At 36.5% G+C, this 18,565-nt stretch overlaps 1 protein-coding gene across 3 annotated transcripts in view; it reads right to left on the bottom strand.

Annotated features, from left to right (window-relative positions):
* Nucleotides 1-358: 358 nt before the first annotated feature.
* Nucleotides 359-18,565, bottom strand: part of TBK1 (TANK binding kinase 1) — a 30,155-nt gene continuing 11,948 nt past the window's right edge. For all 3 annotated transcript variants that reach the window (XM_051795793.1, XM_051795794.1, XM_051795795.1), the window contains exons 8-21: nucleotides 16,727-16,906; nucleotides 15,079-15,275; nucleotides 13,797-13,855; nucleotides 12,981-13,072; nucleotides 12,448-12,549; nucleotides 9,825-9,903; nucleotides 8,824-8,945; nucleotides 8,641-8,717; nucleotides 8,256-8,295; nucleotides 5,893-5,994; nucleotides 5,707-5,803; nucleotides 4,574-4,680; nucleotides 4,198-4,269; nucleotides 359-3,428 (exon numbers count right to left, since the gene is read on the bottom strand). In XM_051795793.1, the coding sequence (XP_051651753.1) occupies nucleotides 3,377-3,428; nucleotides 4,198-4,269; nucleotides 4,574-4,680; nucleotides 5,707-5,803; nucleotides 5,893-5,994; nucleotides 8,256-8,295; nucleotides 8,641-8,717; nucleotides 8,824-8,945; nucleotides 9,825-9,903; nucleotides 12,448-12,549; nucleotides 12,981-13,072; nucleotides 13,797-13,855; nucleotides 15,079-15,275; nucleotides 16,727-16,906 (1,378 nt within the window). In that variant the 3' untranslated portion in view covers nucleotides 359-3,376. The remainder of the gene's footprint in view (nucleotides 3,429-4,197; nucleotides 4,270-4,573; nucleotides 4,681-5,706; nucleotides 5,804-5,892; nucleotides 5,995-8,255; nucleotides 8,296-8,640; nucleotides 8,718-8,823; nucleotides 8,946-9,824; nucleotides 9,904-12,447; nucleotides 12,550-12,980; nucleotides 13,073-13,796; nucleotides 13,856-15,078; nucleotides 15,276-16,726; nucleotides 16,907-18,565) is intronic.

Consider the following 18,565-nt stretch of genomic DNA (forward strand, 5'->3'; position numbering starts at 1 on the left):
TTCTATAATTACCGTTTCTACTGTGATTAACCAAATTGGTACTGATTGAGCTCCTCCAGTGGACTGTTTCACACTGAGAAGAGATTAGAATTTTTGCCACCATTACAGAGAACTAATATTGTTCAGAACATATATCAACAAAGTAGTTTAAAAAAAAATTAAAGTAAAAATGATTAGTCACTCTACCATATCACCTATACTAGTGATTCTGTTGTGCAGGGCACATTTTCTGGACAGCTGCTGCAATTTGCTACTTCAGATTTCAGGCTTTGTATTGTGCTTACAAGGAAATAAAACTCTCCAGGCAATACTGAAATTACCAGAAGGTGAAATTATGGAAGGGCAGAAGAACACACTGTACAATAAGTGGTTGACAATGTATTTATGCCATTAAATCATTTGCTCATGCATTTTCACAGTTCATATGAAGACACGTTTGTTCAAGTAACGATAATTAATATATTCAGCTAAACCCCCACAAACCAGTAAACCAGCTTCAGGAGGAAGAACCATATATTATTTTCTATTACTTTTTTTGACAAATCAGTAGCATGACTCATAGCATCAGGACACTTTGAGCAAAAAGTTGATGGTACTGTACACTACACTTTGACTTGAAAAATTATTTGCTTCATAATAATGTAATCAGTAGATTATGAACTGATTACTTCAAGTTCCTTAGCTACTGCTTCATTAAAATTGCTTTAGAAAAAGAAATTTTAACCAGATTAAGATTGCTGATATATTCAGCAACACTAAACCCAGCAATGTTTAAAATGAACGTAAAATATAACGAAATGTTTTCAACCATATAAAAGAATGCTGCACATATTTCAATATACAGACTATACTGTTACTACAATTAACTTTCTTTTTCAGACTGCTTCAGTATAGATAAGTTAAAATTATATATTCCAACAAACATTTGATTTCTTTCAGGATTAAGAACTTTGAAACAACAAAGTATTACAGACATAATATTGGAAAAAATAAAATTTATGCACAGAGAGTCTAATTCTTGTAATATTTATTCATGTGTTTTACTGACATTCAGTGAAACCGTGTATGTGAATGAACAAATGTACAAGCAGGCACTAAAATATTCCAGTTAGACATGATTCCAGTATTTTAGAACAAAAAATTAAGAATGCCATGGCTAATCAAGGACAGATGAGTGACAAACTGCTGCACTCCTTTTGCATAGCTAGGTTTTTTGGGAGATAAAGCTTGCAGAGAAAGAAGCTGCTCATATGGGTATAAAAATCTCCGAATTCCCTTTTAATATTTGATTCTCACCAAGAACACTGGAAAGCAAGTCTGGGACATCAAGGCAGTGAATTTCTTCTTCTTTTAGCAATGAAACGCTCGATTATAAATTTTGTTAAGTTTCTATCAAAATATTTAAAAAAAATTAAATGGAAATGTTTTGTATTCTGACCTGGACAGATATGCAGGGAACAAGCATCACAAAACTATTGAATGCTATCACAGGTCAGTGTGTTTAGTTTATACCTAAATGTTTCACCATTAATTATAGAAAATTCTAAATATATTTGGTCCAGCTCTACTTACAGATGTATTATACCAAAGAGAAGTACTATTGGACACCACTGAACACTTATGGCCAGGTTTCCAAAAGGAATGAATGAGTCCTGTAATATTTGCATGTTCTTCATCTGAAACAAGTAAGTACACCTGTAAGATCCAAACAAAGGGATGTTTTCTGAGATTTTGCTTGTTTTTCTCTTCTCTTTTTCCTTTCCTACATATTTGGAAGCAGAATCATAGAATCAGCCAGGTTGGAAAAGATCTCTGAGATCATCAAGTCCAACTCCTTATCCGCTGCCACCGCGGTTACTAGACCATGGCACTAAGTGCCACGTCCAGTCTCATCTTAAAAACCTCATGGGACCTCCACCACCTCCGTGGGCAGCCCATTCCAATGCCTGATTACCCTCTCTGTAAAGAATTTCTTCCTAATATCCAGCCTAAACCTCCCCTGGCACAGCTTAAGACCATGCCCTCTTGTCTTACTGATAGCTTCCTGGGAGAAGAGACCAACCCCCACCTGGCTACAACCTCCTTTCAGGGAGTCGTAGAGTGATGAGGTCTCCCCTGAGCCTCCTCTTCTCCAGGCTGAACAACCCCAGCTCCCTCAGCCTCTCCTCTTAGGACTTGTGCTCGAGTCCCTTCACCAGCCTTGTTGCCCTTCTCTGGACCTGCTCCAGCACCTCAATATCCTTCCGGAACTGAGGGGCCCAGAACTGGACACAGTACTCCAGGTGTGGCCTCACCAGCACTGAGTACAGGGGAAGGATCACTTCCCTGGATTGTGTTGGCCACACTGTTCCTGATACTGAAAGTACTAACTACTCATGCTGGAAAATAAATACAGAGTCTTACTAAATTTTCCATCTGAGTTTGATATCTCAGTCATAACTCAGCAGTGGGGGTGATCCCTTTTCAAGATCTAGACCAGTAATTTATTTTTCCAATTTTCAGTTACTACTGAAGCATGATGCTATCCAGTCTACTGACTACCCACAAATTCTCCTCCTATAAATTTTTAACCTTTTTTTAAAAATTATACCTGCAAACAAGATCCTGAAAAAGCTATTTTAAGAACCCGCTTCTCTTGTGGTGAGCAATAAGATTACAGGGAAATTCTTAAAGTGCTGTACTCCAAAAAAGGAATTTTGACATTCAGTCTGACATGCTGGACTGCAAAACTTCCATATAGAGAGCAGTCAAATGATTACAGACAACATGGCACTAAATATGGAGAGAGCTTAAAAAAATATTTTGAGTTTTCTTTCTCAAGTAGAAGTGAACTAACAGTTTAGATGTGACGGAAAGAGAAATGCATTTCCGCTCTGTCCTATGCGCTTTTAGTCCCTATTCTCACACTCATTTAAAAACATCTCATTTAAAACATTTGTCATGTTCTGTGATGATCAAAGTCATTCAGCTAGACTAGTAGTTGTTAAAGGAAATCTAAAACACCTTTTATACAAGGGTGTTCTGGAGTTCTCCAAGTCCTCTTGCAGCGAAGACCAAACTGCATTCTGAAAAAAAAGGCAATATTCAAAGCAGACAAAGGTCAATTTCATCAACAACACCTTTTCCTTTAGGATTTTCTCAGAAATCCTCCAAGGGGCTCAATTCCGTGCCAGAAGTAATTCTATCCTAAAAGTGACCAAGAAAAGATATATATTTCTTTTATATTTACATCTTATACATATTTACATTTTTTTTAATATTACAGTTGTCGAAGGAAAAAACCCTAGATACAGATTTATTATCTGCCTTTAAATGTCCCAACAGTACTTTTTTCCCTTTGAAAAAATTTACAAGTCCTCTTCCGGTCCTTTGAAAGCTAGATACAGTCCACGTTCCGCAGGCCACCATCCGTAGTCAAAGCACCAAATCTAAACCAAAAAAATAGTATTTTTTTAGGTGGTTGACTAGATTATAGAATCAACCTTTAATTCATTAGTGGGGTATCCTTTCCCTTGCCACATGCCAACAGAGGCATTTGTACCTAACTTTTGTACATGCAAAGAGAGAAGAGAGGATGCTTTGGTCCAAGTATGGGACTGGGGGCGGGGAACAAAATATAACTAATTCATCTTGAAGCTAAACTCTGCTCTACCAGCAACTTACCATGGAGCTTTCAGGAGATGGTTATTTTTATATATTTTATCATCATCACAGAAAAAAAGCAAAGTCAATCTGTATGTGATAACAACAACACCCTCTCACAGGATTATAAGAAATGTTTGCCTCTTCGCTTTATTTAAGCAATCTGAAAACTGCAAAATCATTCATTCAGATTGGTAGAATTCCACAGTTGTTAAAAATAATGTCTAAAAGCCAGGAGTTAAAAGACATCACTGGATTGCTGCAACAGTGTTCAAATTCAGGACTGATCTGTCTATGCAACAGATATTTTTATTAGTTAAACCTAAGTAACATGAAACAAAAATGCCACAAAAATGGCTATGTCAGAATGATTTCACAGCAATGTTCCAAGGGTTTGAATAATTTTTTTTTGTTACACCTCATTTCAATAGTTCAAAATATATTCACAGTTAAAGACATTATAGAATTGTCCCTCAGTTTAAATTCTGGATCTACAAAATGTACCAAATTAAGCCTGTTTTAGTATCAGCCCCAAAAGGGATAACAATTGCTTGCCTTTCCAAAATGTGATTGTTCTCAGCCAGCTCTTTAACAACACCTTCCACCTCCTCCTTTAGTTTCTTCATACTGTAGTAACCAGAAGCAAAAGAGAGGTTACAGTTTTTATATGGAGTTACCTGCTCTGATCACTCACCACCACGCAGCTTTCAGCAACTTGCCATTACATACAAAATAAGGACAGATAACAGTTGGTTATTTACCAAAAGATAAACTAGTGCTGTCCCTTACTCACTTGCAAATCTGTACCACCACTTCAGCAATATAAAATTCTTGATCTTAATACAGCAATCACTAAGTCACCTATTTTTTTTTCTATTTCCCTGCATAGAAGGTATACAATATTACATCAATGCCATTAAGAAATTCTTACCCAAGGGTCATTTCCACTAATGTGTTTGAGCTTGGATAGACTGTATTTATTGTATGTTTCATCCCACTGGAAGCTGCAAACATTTTCTGTGGCAGAGCATCTTGTAACTGTAACAGATAAACAGGAAATTTAAGTTACAATATAAGTTGTCATGTATATCTTGATGCCCACCTTAAAATCCTTCTTTAAATTCTCCATTGCTATGATACCTGATAAAATCATTACAGTACTAAGGTGGCTGATATTCTCAAGCTGAGATGATCATGGCAAGTTTTGTATTGACACAACTTATAGTTCCCTGATTTGTTCCATCTTCTTGTCTAAAACTCTCACAATAAACTCTCAAAAGGAAGTATTATATATTTGTTATGTTTGTAAATATCCTAAGGCAGCAGGATCATAACAGTGACTTTGGTGGTGCTACTAAAATACAAATAAGAAGTAAAATGCTGCTCTTCACCATTACTTACCTGATTTTAAACTTATCCAGTGCTTTTCTTTCATTTATCTTACCTCTCTAAAAAATAATTTTACCACATGAAAATACTCTAATTCTCTCAGTTTTGAGGTAATTCTGTTAAGCTTGCATCCTGCAGAGTCAATGCCCAAATTTTAACAAAACAGTTTCTTTCATGTCACCAGCAGCATTAGTATAACCTATATCCTTTAGCATATATCCCCTAAATCTTAATTATGGAAGTAGTGTTTTTATGCTCCATAAGAGTATTAAGATAATCCTCTAGGTCCTCAGATAATGTTATGGTAACAGTTGCACAGAACATTTCTCAATGAAACCACATCCATTTGCACAGATTTTTTTGGGGAGAAATGCCAGCATTACCAAAAAAAACCCCAACACAAATCAGCAAAAAACCACAAACCCTGCCAAACTCCCGCCCCAAATCCACCCCCCCCTAAACTCCAAAACTGTCATGATTCAAAAAATAACACCACTCTCTAGTCCACTCTGACATCAGCAATGAAGTTACTAGAGACCACACACTGCATCCATGAAGCCCTGTATTTTAATACAACTGCATTAATATAAGACTCACTATAAACACTATTGACATTAAAATATGTGCAAGTCTTTTATCTATGCAAATACTTCACATAACTTTGAAGCATTCTACCTCATTTATATAGTCCTGGTATTTGGACACCTCTTCTTCAATACCAAAACACTGGTTGGTGAGAGCCAGTAACTGTTTCCTTGTGTGAAGCATTTTCCTAAGGGAAAAAAAGTTTGCTTTAAAGAGCTGCCTGTATAACAGTGCTACAGTGAATAATACCAAGTATTAAAGAAATCAATAGCTTGCCTTGTCCAGTCCTCAGCTTTGTCCAAAAACGTATCATACTTGCTGACACATTCATCTTTGAAAAGAGATATGGCTTTTGTAGCATGCAAATACAGCTTCTGCCTGCAACACAGAAACAACCAAAACAGTGTTGTACTGCATTGAGAACCCATTCTTCTAACCTACTTTCTGAAATTTGGAAAAGAGATTTGTGAACTAAAAATCTGTTCAGCCACCTTTATTCATCCTGTGGCAATGTGTAAGAACTCAACATCCTATAGGAACTGACAGTTTATGTCTCAAAAACATTCCCTAGCAGGGAGAATTATTTGAAGCATTTAGTTGCAATTATTTGTTAAGAACAAATAGTCAGATGTCTTCTTGGAGTTAGTATTTACCCAAGCTGGTATATTTAAGGAAAAGGGATTCTAAATAGAAAGGACAGAAATCCTCATTATTTCTTATTTGCCTACTGCAGATACTTGGAACTTCCAGTATATATGAATAATCCTTTGCACTGAGTAACATATATGCAAGAAAAAGAACAGGAGTTTTGTTTCAGTCTAAATTTATGACAAGAGAAAAACACAGGCGGAAAAGGACAGGAAAGCAAAACAAAACCCAGTTCTGGTTAGTGCAGCAGACAGTAATCCCAGTGTAACTGCCTTGCCATGCTGTGCATTGAACCAGTAAGTGAAACTAAGGGATACTGGGACACTACAGTCTGTTTCTAGTATTTCATTAAGTCTTGCATGATAGCTACTGGTTAATTAAATTCTTGCTAGAGTGTAGCTGGACTGTTATCAGGAATGCATACCTATCATTTAACTAGAAAAAAAAATTCTAATTGAGTGCTGCTCTCTTGTCTGCTTAGAGGTAAATATTACAAAGGCCAGCTCCTGCTGCTAATAGGGCACAGTCCTTAACAAAAACTACTGCCATTTCTCTCTGAGGTGAATCAAGTAAAGTAAGAGGTACCTAGGATCTCAAATAAACTTGAACAATCAATCTCAAGGAGACACTTGTAGTAGAAAATATACCAGTATTCAAACCCATGAAAATGAAGTCTATTTATTTGAAGTATGCAAGGACATGGTTTGAGTAGTAGAAAAATCTCTCTTCTGCTTCCAGTTAAACAATTTAGCTTTCACTGTGGGAAAATCAAGGGGCATGCTTGTGAGAAAACAGTGCCCTCCGCATAGCAGCTTTCTATCTGTAGTCATTAGTGAAGCCACACTCATGGTAGCAAGAGCAAGACATTTTAGAGAATTACAGAAGTGGTATCTAAATTCATATAGCACTAGAAAAGTCTAGGGAACCACTCAACTGACCAGCCACTAGAAGAATAATTATATATAAGCATCTAGCACAATTTGAGATGGAATCATAGAACGGCTTAAGTTGGAAGAGACCATAAAGATCACCAATGTCCCTCTCATGGAACACTGCCAGGGATGTGGCAGCCACAACTTCTCTGGGCAACCTGTTCCAGTGCCTCGCCACCCTCACAGTAAAGAATTTCTTCAATATATCTAACCTGAATTTCCCCTCTTTCCGTATGAAGCCATTATTCCTTGTCCTATCACTACAGTTTCTGATGAAGACTCCCTTTCTGTCTTCCTTGTAGGCCTCCCTTCAGCTACTGGAAGGCTGCCATGAGGGTCTCCATGCAACCCTCTCTTCTCCAAAAAGGATACCCCGCCCTGCTTATGACCATCTGTCCAGAAAGGTTTAGATTACCCATTTGACTTGTGTCCTACCTGCCTGTCTCAAATACCTTAGGGCAACTTAAATGGCATAGGGAAACTGTGTATGAGGAACCAAATCGTTCCTGAGACCAAGTGTAGCAGTATAGAGTCAGTGGAGCCTAATGGGAGTCTAGACACTCAGGTTACACAAAGACACTTAATGTGGCCACTTCTCATAAGTGACAATTTTAAACAGGCATGGAAAACTGCATTAAAATTTATTTTTCAAGCTATATTTCCTGGAAGATTAAATCATGCTAGAATTTCATTCAGCTAGTACTACATTTTTTATCTGCAGAAAATTATCTCTTTGTAACTTTAATTACTGAGGGCTGTTTCCTCCCTGAAAAAAACCAGGAAAAAAAGTGTACTTCCTATATAACAGTTATGCCCAGATAATGAACAGGTATTTCACATTTAGAAGGCCTATCAGTGAAGAAATGCCACAGCTAAAAAGCACCTCATATCATATCCTGGCACCTCTATGTTTTAGGATAGTTAAAATAAGTCTTTTACAAAGCAATCCTAAAGAGGTTATAATTTACAATAAAAATCAGCGGAAGAGGTTACTGGCAAGAGTACCTGAAGGACCTGAAAGTAATCATGGTATTTCCCAAAGTTAACTTCAAAACTTACTTGTCAAACTTGTGAATTTGTTCTTCATTATAGGGAAGCCCTAGGATCAGAGCAGACGACAGACATTACCAGTTCAATTCTGTTAGCTGTATTTATGCAAAAGTCAACTGAGTTTACCCATTTCCTATACAGTTTCCTTCTCCTGATAGGTAAAAGTGGTCACTTACTTTTTTTCCTCCTCTCCAGTCTTGCAATTGAAATTTATGATATTAATAGAGGTGTTTCATTCATACGGGCTTTAAGATGATATCACACAAAGAAAGACCAACAGACATATTCACTGTGGCTAACTCTCCATACCTACCACAAATATCCTAGTCAAACAAAGACTGATCTGTCCTTTACATTACATTTTTTGTTAAAGTGAGTCAAATAAGTTACTTACTTCGTTCTGCTTTGTCTTTTTTGAACTGATAATAAATGTCTGTGATGGAAGATAGCAGCGCCTGCAGCCTTTCTGGACTAGAGTGACAAAAGAAGAAAATGAGACTTAACACATAAACTCAAGTACCTATTAATGAGTTTTATGAACCTCAACTCAATGTAACCAATAAATACAGTTACTCACTTTCTGTCTTTTGGATGCATGCCTTCCTGATTTGCCCAGCCATCAGCTAGTAAACCACCAGGAGAGAGTTTGGCTTTGATATCTTGAAGACTAGTTTCTATTGTGCCCTGAGAGCTGGAGAGCTACATAAGAGCAAGAAAATTCAATCTTACCACTAGATAAAGTGAAAAATTACTCAAGGATTACTTGAGTCCAAACACATTAATACTATAGACCCATTCATTTCAATGATCTCCATTAAAGAAATATGTCCAATTATCTGCCTAGGCTTTTCTAAAAGCAAATAAAGCATGGTATTATTAAAGAAAGAATCTTATCTGATGGTGGCATTTCTGTTAATTTAGTTAAATTTTATTATCTTTCAACAGTAAGTTTCAACCTTTCATATATCCCTGATTTACTTCTACACTTGTTCTTTTGGTTCCTTAAGAATTCATATATGGACTATCCACATAATTCATACCTTCCTTTCTCTGCAGTTCATACAACATTCAAAATAAAAATGCACTCATCACCTTTTGCTTTTACAATGAAGAACTTTATACCTGCTCCCAGGACACCAGTGTGTAAAATTATTTTCAATTTTTCCTTACTTGTCTGGAAACATCATGCGCATTTCAAATCAGATCACTCTGATGTGTGTTTGTCTATGTAACATTTTAGAAAGCCAACAAAGTAGTTAAGAATTTCTTAAGGAAAGGGAAAATAACAGCAAAGTAAAATATATTTCCAGGTTATAATTCTTTACTTGGGTATTTTAGAAAACGAGACTGTATTTTCAGGAACTTATTTTCACTATACTGAGCTAATATAAAAGGTTTTACCCTGTTTTCAGAAAGATATTCACATTACTGTGGACATTTTAACAACAACTGGGCAGTCTAGAAATTACATTGAAAATTCAGAGTTGTTTTTCACAGAAACCTGTGTTATCATGTATTTGGCTTTTTCTTTAGAAACACCATTTTCAGAATGACACAGAATCTTTGTAAGATACTTACACGCAACAGCTTTGTGTGTATCTCTGAAATTTCATCCACTTCTGATGCTTCCAAGTTGATCTGCATCAAATTCTCATATCTGACCACCAAAAAAACCACAGTTAGAGAAAAAAGACAAGCAGTGAACACACTCAAATACTTTTTGAATCCAGGCTGTAACAATAACCGCCTTTTCTTGTCTATAAAATACAGACTCTGTGAAACAACAACCATGAAACACTGACAATGTTATGCAGCCCTTAATAATAGAAATATTTTAGTTTTGAAAAAAATATTCCTTGAGTTTTTTCCTATGTTGGAACTGTAAAAAAGAAATTTGCAGCTTCCATTCCTGAATTCTTTAGTCTAGTCTCATTACTTGTACTTCACAGGAAGTGGAGGACTACTTCCTTTAATCAAATAACTTTTGAAATGTTACCAAACTAAAGTTACTTAAAGTAGTCAATGACACATAAACTAATACTTCAGTGCACCAAAATGCTTTTCTAAGGAAACTTACTGGAAAGGCTGTGCTACTGAAAGTTTAAAGGATGGGATAGTAAGACCATCTGTTCATACTGATGCTTTCCATATGACCATAGCTTAAGTGCCAACTTATTCAGGACAATATTTTTCCTGTTGAGTCTCAGGTACCTTTTATTTTTAAAAATACAGTAACAACCAGTTCAACTGCTTTCAAAAATACATACTTTGCTCAAGTTCAATACTTCATTTATCTTTTAAAATAAAAACTTTGCATTGTCATGCTTCAAAGCATAGCCTTGAAAAGGAAGGACAAACAAGAGGACATGTCCTTTGCTAGCCCCATAAGTCTTCTGAAGTCAAAAACCTGAAAATCCTGCCCTTTCTTGAGGCCAAAAGATGAATGCAAACACATTCCTGTTCAACATGAGAACTACTCCCGTTCATAAATGAACAATTTTTTTCACATTGCTGCACTAGAGTTACAAATGAGAACCTACACTGTTTCTTCTGAGCTCTAAGGGGCTTCCTTCTGGCACAATGAAGGAAAAAACTACATGAACCAAACACAGAGTTCAACAAAAACCAGCCCTGCCAACTAGTGGAAACTGGCTTGAAGAGGCATTTGGATTACCACCTTAATGATTTGTAACTAGGCTACACAGGTATACTGTTACCTTGCTAGCTACCAACTTCACTAGTTTCACTGTTGTGTTTTTGGTTTTTTTTCTGAAGCAAATATAAACCGACACAGTTGGGTTTTAAGGTATGTTTGGCACACACAGAGCAAATCTGTCAAATCCTTGGGTATCCATAATTACTACGTACAAGGTGTTCAATTTGCACATGCATTAGCAGCTCCAACAGGCTTAAGTCTATTCTTAAGTCTACTCTGAAAACCCACTGGCTATAGATGTGTGCACTAATCATCCTATGACCAAGACAGCGTTTGGGCAAGACTGCCACTAGGTTGCATAGGATAACTACACCCATAGGAGAATCCTAAGAAGGGATGGTGTTTGAAGTTCATATCAGACTGCATAAAACACCTCAAAGACAGAGCTACTGCTAGTTTGTGGAAAGACTGAACAAAACACTGTGAGGATTCTTTAAAAGTGGAAAAGAATGTGACTGTAAAGTGGACATTGAGTGGAATTTGAAGACTAAACAAAAGTAAGAGGAGAGAAAAAATGATACTTGGAGAGAGAACTGAACAGTGAAATCCTATCTCCTTCAACTAGGACCTGACTGAGAGAGGTAGGGCAGAACGGTCTGACCAATGGAAAACATTTGCTTCCTCAACATGAAAGACAAGAGAAATAAGTGTCTTCTCTGATCTTTTGAAACCTGGAGGTCTCTTATGCTAAAAGACAATTCTTTAGTTGCCTAATTATAAATTGTGTCAGTTTTACAGGAAGAGCTCTAAAAATCTTTCTGCTATAGAGACATAAATGGGTCCATATGGGCAACATTAAGATTCTGTGATAAAGACCTCTCCATTTGAATTAGCCAAAATAGGTAGAAATAATGGTCAAGCACTTAAAATAACGACAGATGTAGAATTTCCTGTGCAGTTTATTTCTGGTGTGCTACAAGCATGCACCGTGATCTAGTGATATCCTAATGCAGCTTTGTCTTCTGGGGGTGTTTACCTTTTTCTTTCTAAATTGGGTGAGGGGTGGGTTTGGTTTCATTTGCAGCTGCTCTATGTTATATTTCAACAATAAAACTTCTTCCATGCAGAACATGCTATGGTCTTAAAGCTGTGAAAGGGGCAGTATTTAATGTCATACACAACCAAACTCCGTGACAAAAGCACTAGTGAAAGGAAAGCTACTCAATTCTTTGTCCAGGCTTTACTATAGCTTCTAGAGTCAACAACAGCAAATGAGCTGAGTCAGAGAAGAAAAGAGAAAAAGAACACACACAATTACTACTCAATAGTAATTATTTGTTCTCACTAGGTTAAGCAGCAAAATTAATACTCTGAGTAAAAGCATACAACTAAATTTGCTTAAGTCATTGCCATCAGAAAATCCATGCTGATTCAAATTTAATTTTTATACGCAAAACCCCTGCAAATAACCATAACTTGAAATACTATTGTCACTAAAAATGATAATGCAAAAATCAATGAATTTGGTGTAGTGCTTCTACTCACATTTTCTCAGCTTTTTCAATGTTTCTGCTGCAGAAATCCAGCCTGATGACAACCTCTGTCTTTTTATGAGCCATTTCGTTGTAATCATCCTTGATTACTTCACTAAAAAAGTGAAGCATTAGTCCATAACAAAAGCATTCAACTGCCATCCTACTAGCAATCAGTAATAGAACAATATACCTGCAGTAATAACTATCACTAGGAATTGCTTTCAGTTAGAAATGCATTACATAATCCTCATATAAAGATACCTTGTGCAAGTTGTTCAATTGTCCCTGCATGTTACCAGAGGTTAAACTTAACTTATCCACAGAAGAAAGTGAATTTGCAAAGAGCTTAACCTTATTGTCAGAAAAAAAATATTTTTGTTTCCCTAATAACTGCAAGAAGGAAAAAAATTCAGAAAGCCTATTCATATTCAGGGAGTAAGGAAAACCTCCCAAGACAGAGAGATCACAGAATTATGTTTTGATAATAAAGGCATACCTCAATTAAAAAAAAAAAGGCACAATGAAATGCAATCAATTGCTTACATTAGCCATCGTATTCCTTTTCGCATCAGCTCCTGGTAAAGTAGCAAAGAACTGGCAACTCTACAGGCATAACATACAATACCTGTCACGGACTGAAGAAAAAATAAGCAACATAAGAACTAATCTGGCATTCTCTTTACTATTGCTTCAAGTCAATACATCACAACAAAGCAAAACAGATTAATAAAAGAAAGAGCAACATAAGGATGGTGCTTTAAAATGCATAATTTGGCCTAAACCTTAGTCAGAGACAACTCATTATGGAGGCAGAGCTAAACATGGTAGTGAGTTTTTCCAGTTCAGGAGTTTTACGAAAATGACCAAAAGAATGAAACATGCTCTACTTGTCCCCCACAGATTCTGAAAATTTCTAAGAGGTAACAGAAATTCCACCCTTTTGCAGAGTCCTAGAGACTCCTCTCTATTGAGAGAAAATGACAGTTATTTTTCTAACATTAAATTTTGCATCATCACAGCTGATGTTATGAATCTTCTAGCTACTTCAGGACTCCACAGTGTCAGGCTCCTTTTCCCCTAACACTGAATTATGCAATAACAGAGCACTTGAAATTTAGAAGACTGGACTTTGGGTTTGTTGTTTGTTTTTTTTTTAAATATACAACCATACTTTGTACGCAAAGTAAGGCTTTAATACGCTTTTAGATCCTTTGTTAACACATATATTTCTGTCAATCAGAAATCCTCATTAGCATATTAAAATAGTTTTATTAACATTATTCATCTGAAAATTGAGTAGCTTTCATCTCAGTATCATTATCTGAGTCAGGTATATAAAATCAAATCAAAATTACTCACTTTAGCCATACTGGCATCCCCATCCAAATCATAACGTTGATGTACTTTTGGAAGTAAAACTGAAATATAAAACACGTATCTGTAATTTTTTGTTTTCCATAAGACTTCAAAAGTTCAGATTGTTTTTCCTCCCCACCCTGTACACTGTTTTTATGCGTATCTACATGGATTTTAATCTAATCTGTTACTGCAATGCCTTTTAATGTCATGTGGTTCTCATGCCTTTGTCTTAAATGCTTTTAATAACTTGGTATCTTCAGCAAACTGACCTTCACTTCCTTTTACAGACTCACTTTTGAACTTGCTGCACAGCACAAATCTCATGCAGGTCTCCACTAGCAATCTCTCTCCGTTGAGAAAGCCAACTGTTTAGTTCTGTGCTTCAGCCTTTTGTTTGCCTGCATGAGAGACCATTCTCTTTTTATCTCATGGCTGCTCAGTTTCACTGAGACTCTTCAGGGCAGGACTTCACCAAAGAGCTTTTTTAAACTTCTGGTAGCCTCTGTCAGCTGAATCTCCTTTGTTCTCATGCTCAGAGCCCTCAGAAGGCTCTGACAAAATATAAAGGCCCTGTTGATCCTTCCACAAACAGCTCACCTACCCACACTTTTCAGCACTTCTGTGTGAGTGCCAGCTGGCCTGAGCAGTCAGTATTTAGGACATATTGACAAAAGCAACACTGATCTCTCAACTGAAGCCATGGCCTCCACCTCATCACATACAAAAAAGGGCTCTGGCATAGGTTCCTCTATAAGCCTCTCAATGTTAAACAGAAATTCAAAACCTTGATTTCTTTTTTTTCCTGTTATAGCATTACCTTATCTTCTGAGCAAATGTAAATTATTAAAACCTTCTCTGGGAACTGAAAGGCTAACCATAGCCATGACAAATATAAACAAAACCTGATTTTCCACTTAGTGAGTAATGGAACAAAAGAACCATCTTTGAATTACCTTCTATAATGTTCCTTTCTACTTGTTAAAAGTGCTATGCTTCAAAAAAAACCTCAGAACTTAATATGCACGACTACATCTCAACACACAAATGCTCAGGTTCAAAGCCCTTGGAACATTACAAGTACCTGCTGTTTCTGTTCAAATGTTCTGGATACTTAGAAGTTTTGAAAAACATTGGATCACTTTCTTAGAACTTCAGGTATCAACAAAGAAAAATTTCCAATGCTATTTCTAAGACATAACGGACATAAAACGATTAAATTAAATAACCCAAACGATTACAAAAGATAGCTATAAGAAAGGGGAAACTGCTTTCATATATATACCTTCTTCATAGATTAATCCAACAATGTTGACAGGTTCCCTGCTCAATACAAAGATAGGATTCTCCTCAGTTGTTCTGGGGAAGTGCTGTGCCAATCTGCCAGGCTCTAGTATTAAACGCCGACCTTCATATATCAGTTCTTGATTCTGAGATGGAATTTTTGTCTGTTTGTAGACCAATTCATGAAATATAGCAGCTCTGGAATACAAACAATATATTCAGTAGTAGTTAGACTTACTATAGTTCAACAATTCAGATTCTGAGTTTAAATAAAAACTGCTTTTACTTCTGATTAATTAAGAACTGGTTTTACACATAAAGCATTTGACTTGTAACTAGAAAAAAAGCAGCATGCTGCCTAAGGCTCCAGGTTGCTCTGTTACAAAAATAAATGCTATTTCCTGCAAAATATCAAACTTCCTTTCTACCTCTGATTTTCCAAAGCACGTCTGTGTAAACAAACTTGCTCTGGTTTGAAGGTCAGTAAAAACAGGCAACAGCAGATGAGGGGAAGGAAGCATACTTAGGTTTTATCAGGCATACCCTTTTCTTCAGAGGAGACGGATGGTCCCTCCAAAAGAAAAGTCTGGTGTTTTACATGTTAAAAAAATTTTAAAAATTAAATTCATCCTGTAAGCTAGCAGACAACCAGATTGTTTCCTAAAGCAACAGTGATAAGGAAGACCGAAGACACTCTGGAATTCTATTTCCAGCAATCAGTGGATACAAGGCATAAGAATGTGTAACACTATACCCCCCTCCCCCCCCAAAAAAAACCCACAAAAACCCACCACAGGAAGGACCAGTTTGCCTCCTGTGCAGCAGCAGTACGCTACCACTTCTTAATACTACAGCTAGGTCATACATAATCATAAAAGTAAATAATAATAATAAAATAAATTTTAAAAAATAAAGTAAAAGGAGCAGCTTGAGCTACAAGCAAGATTTCTCCGCAAAAACAATATATGGGCTTTCTCAAAATACAAAAGACAGAACAGAAAACTTGAAAAAAACCAGAACTGTATTTATACATTTGATGAAATAACAGTATTTGTGTTCGTGTATTAGAGAATAAGATATGGTCTGTATTATCTGTAATAAGGCAGAGAAAAGGCATTTATATTTGTACACTTTAAACCTTTTAACATCAGCACTTAATGGCCATAAAGTGAACCCCATATAACTTAAGATCCTAAACTGTACCAATTATCACTTCAGAACCCCTGTGAGAGTTTTGCATCAGATAGAGATGATGTGTGCCTTTTGTGTTCTTGAGAACAAGATAAGAAAAGCGAGATCTGAACACAGTCTGTAGAAAATTACTTTGTAGATAAGTAACATATACAAATGTGGGATGAGTTGGTCTTCATTGTGAAAACAGACACATTGCTAACAGGTCAAGGATTAAGTCTCTGTTCTGTCAATAAATAAGACCAAGTTTAAGATCCATTGATTCAATTACTTTATTTTTATTTTTGGTCAACATGCTTCTATGCACTGTGACCACACAGAATAATTGCATCCTTTCACTTCCTCAGATAAACTGCCAAGGAAAGGCTACTGAACTTGTAACACCAGTGATCTGAGGTCACAGTGCTGTTAGCCTGAATAAGAGCACAGTAATGAAAACAGAGAGAGAGAACACTTACGTATTATAGTTGTGAATATAAACTTTGTGCAAGGTCATCTGCTGTAACGAAAATATGTGGATTATTATTCGGTGCAGTATGTCACTTGTCTCTGCAAAAAACTGGTCAAATCCCCAGCATTTTTCCTGGTCTGCTTCAAGAATATTCGCAAGGACAGGTGTGAGGAGAACTTGCAGACCCCTAGAGGACACCAGGCAGAGATAAGACAACTTGGATCTACTTGGAACTTTTCACCTTGTAACCTATTGCAACACTTTATTTGGCTTGTCTCATGAATGCAAATCTCTTATCCCTCCCTTGAAGGCCAGTGCCTTTTTCCCCCCTCTACTGAGCAACAAAATGTTCAGCAGTAATGTCCATCGTTTTTCATTACTACACAAACTCTCTCTTTCCTTTTTAGGCTCAACTATCACATGTTTTTTCTTTATATTTGGCAAATTTCACAGACACTGCAAAAATGACATGCAATTAAAGAAGTCTAGACTGCAGAGCCAAGGTCACCTTTTATCACTGCTGTAGCCTTTTACCCAGCTCATCCCACATGTGCACTTACCGCAGTGTATCACTTTGAAGGAAGCTACTGCCATTTATGGTTTGCTGGCAGAGCTGCTTGTGTGAGCACACTATGTTGTTTTCAGTCAAAATCAGCTGGGTTAGCAAAGACTCATTATTTAAATGAGTCAACACTAAGAATTCATCCTGATTGAGATGGGACTAAGTAAGTACTCCACACATGCAGCTCACATGCCACAAAGAAAAATGAGCATACTATTGCCTTACAGTCGGTACTATTCTAAGAGAAAGGTCAGCTTAAATTTCTTGCATTTCTACTTTGAGTATCTGAATTCCAAGGAACTTTATGCATCCTACTCTGGTGTTACCACGAACAACTTCCCCCAAGTTCTAACATTATGTACATATCAAACCTGAAACCGGTGGTAAAACTGGTAACATTTTGAGGCAAGCTCCAGTGGCTTGCAAGCACACTGACGACCCCTTTAGAGGCCAGCGGATGCTGTGCTCAAACTCACTTTAGTACTAAACTTATAACAGTAAATACTGTTTAAATCCTACTTAAAAATATTACTGTGAACAGATGTTTAATGAAAAAATCTGCTTTATTATTTCAAGCAGTTCAATTATATGGAATAAACAGAGGAAACAACTGAGCAGTATCATGAAAAATACATACAAATTGCAAGTTCTGTACACTGTAAACTAATGAATTGATAAAAACCAGACTTTGACTCTTACACCTCTTACAGAACTACATATTTGGCTTTCAGAAAAGTTTGTTTCTAGAGTCGGTTCACAGACGAATTTATTTTCCTCCTTACCATGAAAGAGTAGTAACTTTAAAATACTGAAGAAGTCTCAGGAAGATAAAGAGGTTAAAGGGTTATGGGAGGTGTTTTTAAGGTCATACTGAGATTAGATGTTCCATGGCTCTTCCTACTGAATATTATGAAGCAAAAATATGATGATAAAATTTAAGATACTAAAGGTTAAAAAATGTGCTGATGTGACTTTTTCCTAGCAAAAAGTAAGCCTCCGAACTGTCTTTTATTATCATTTCCTTCCTACTGCCTAATCTTTGTCATGTCTTAAGCCACATTCTTGCAAGAAGGGAGAGCCATCAGTTATTGGTTCTTCATATTCATTCCTGAAGGTGGAGAAAATACAGTAATAATCTTTCTTCTACTCATACCACTTCAAATTCTCAGGTGCCAATTTGTAAATTAGCAATCATAAAACTATTTGAACAGATTGGAAGAAAAGACACTTGATAACCTAATATCAGACTGTACTGATGTACCGAAGAGTTTGAAGAAAAAAGGT

The sequence above is a fragment of the Manacus candei genome, unplaced genomic scaffold (genome assembly GCF_025592945.1).
Source record: "Manacus candei isolate 608988 ecotype Guabito, Panama unplaced genomic scaffold, ASM2559294v1 h1tg000043l, whole genome shotgun sequence".
Taxonomy (NCBI): domain Eukaryota; kingdom Metazoa; phylum Chordata; class Aves; order Passeriformes; family Pipridae; genus Manacus; species Manacus candei.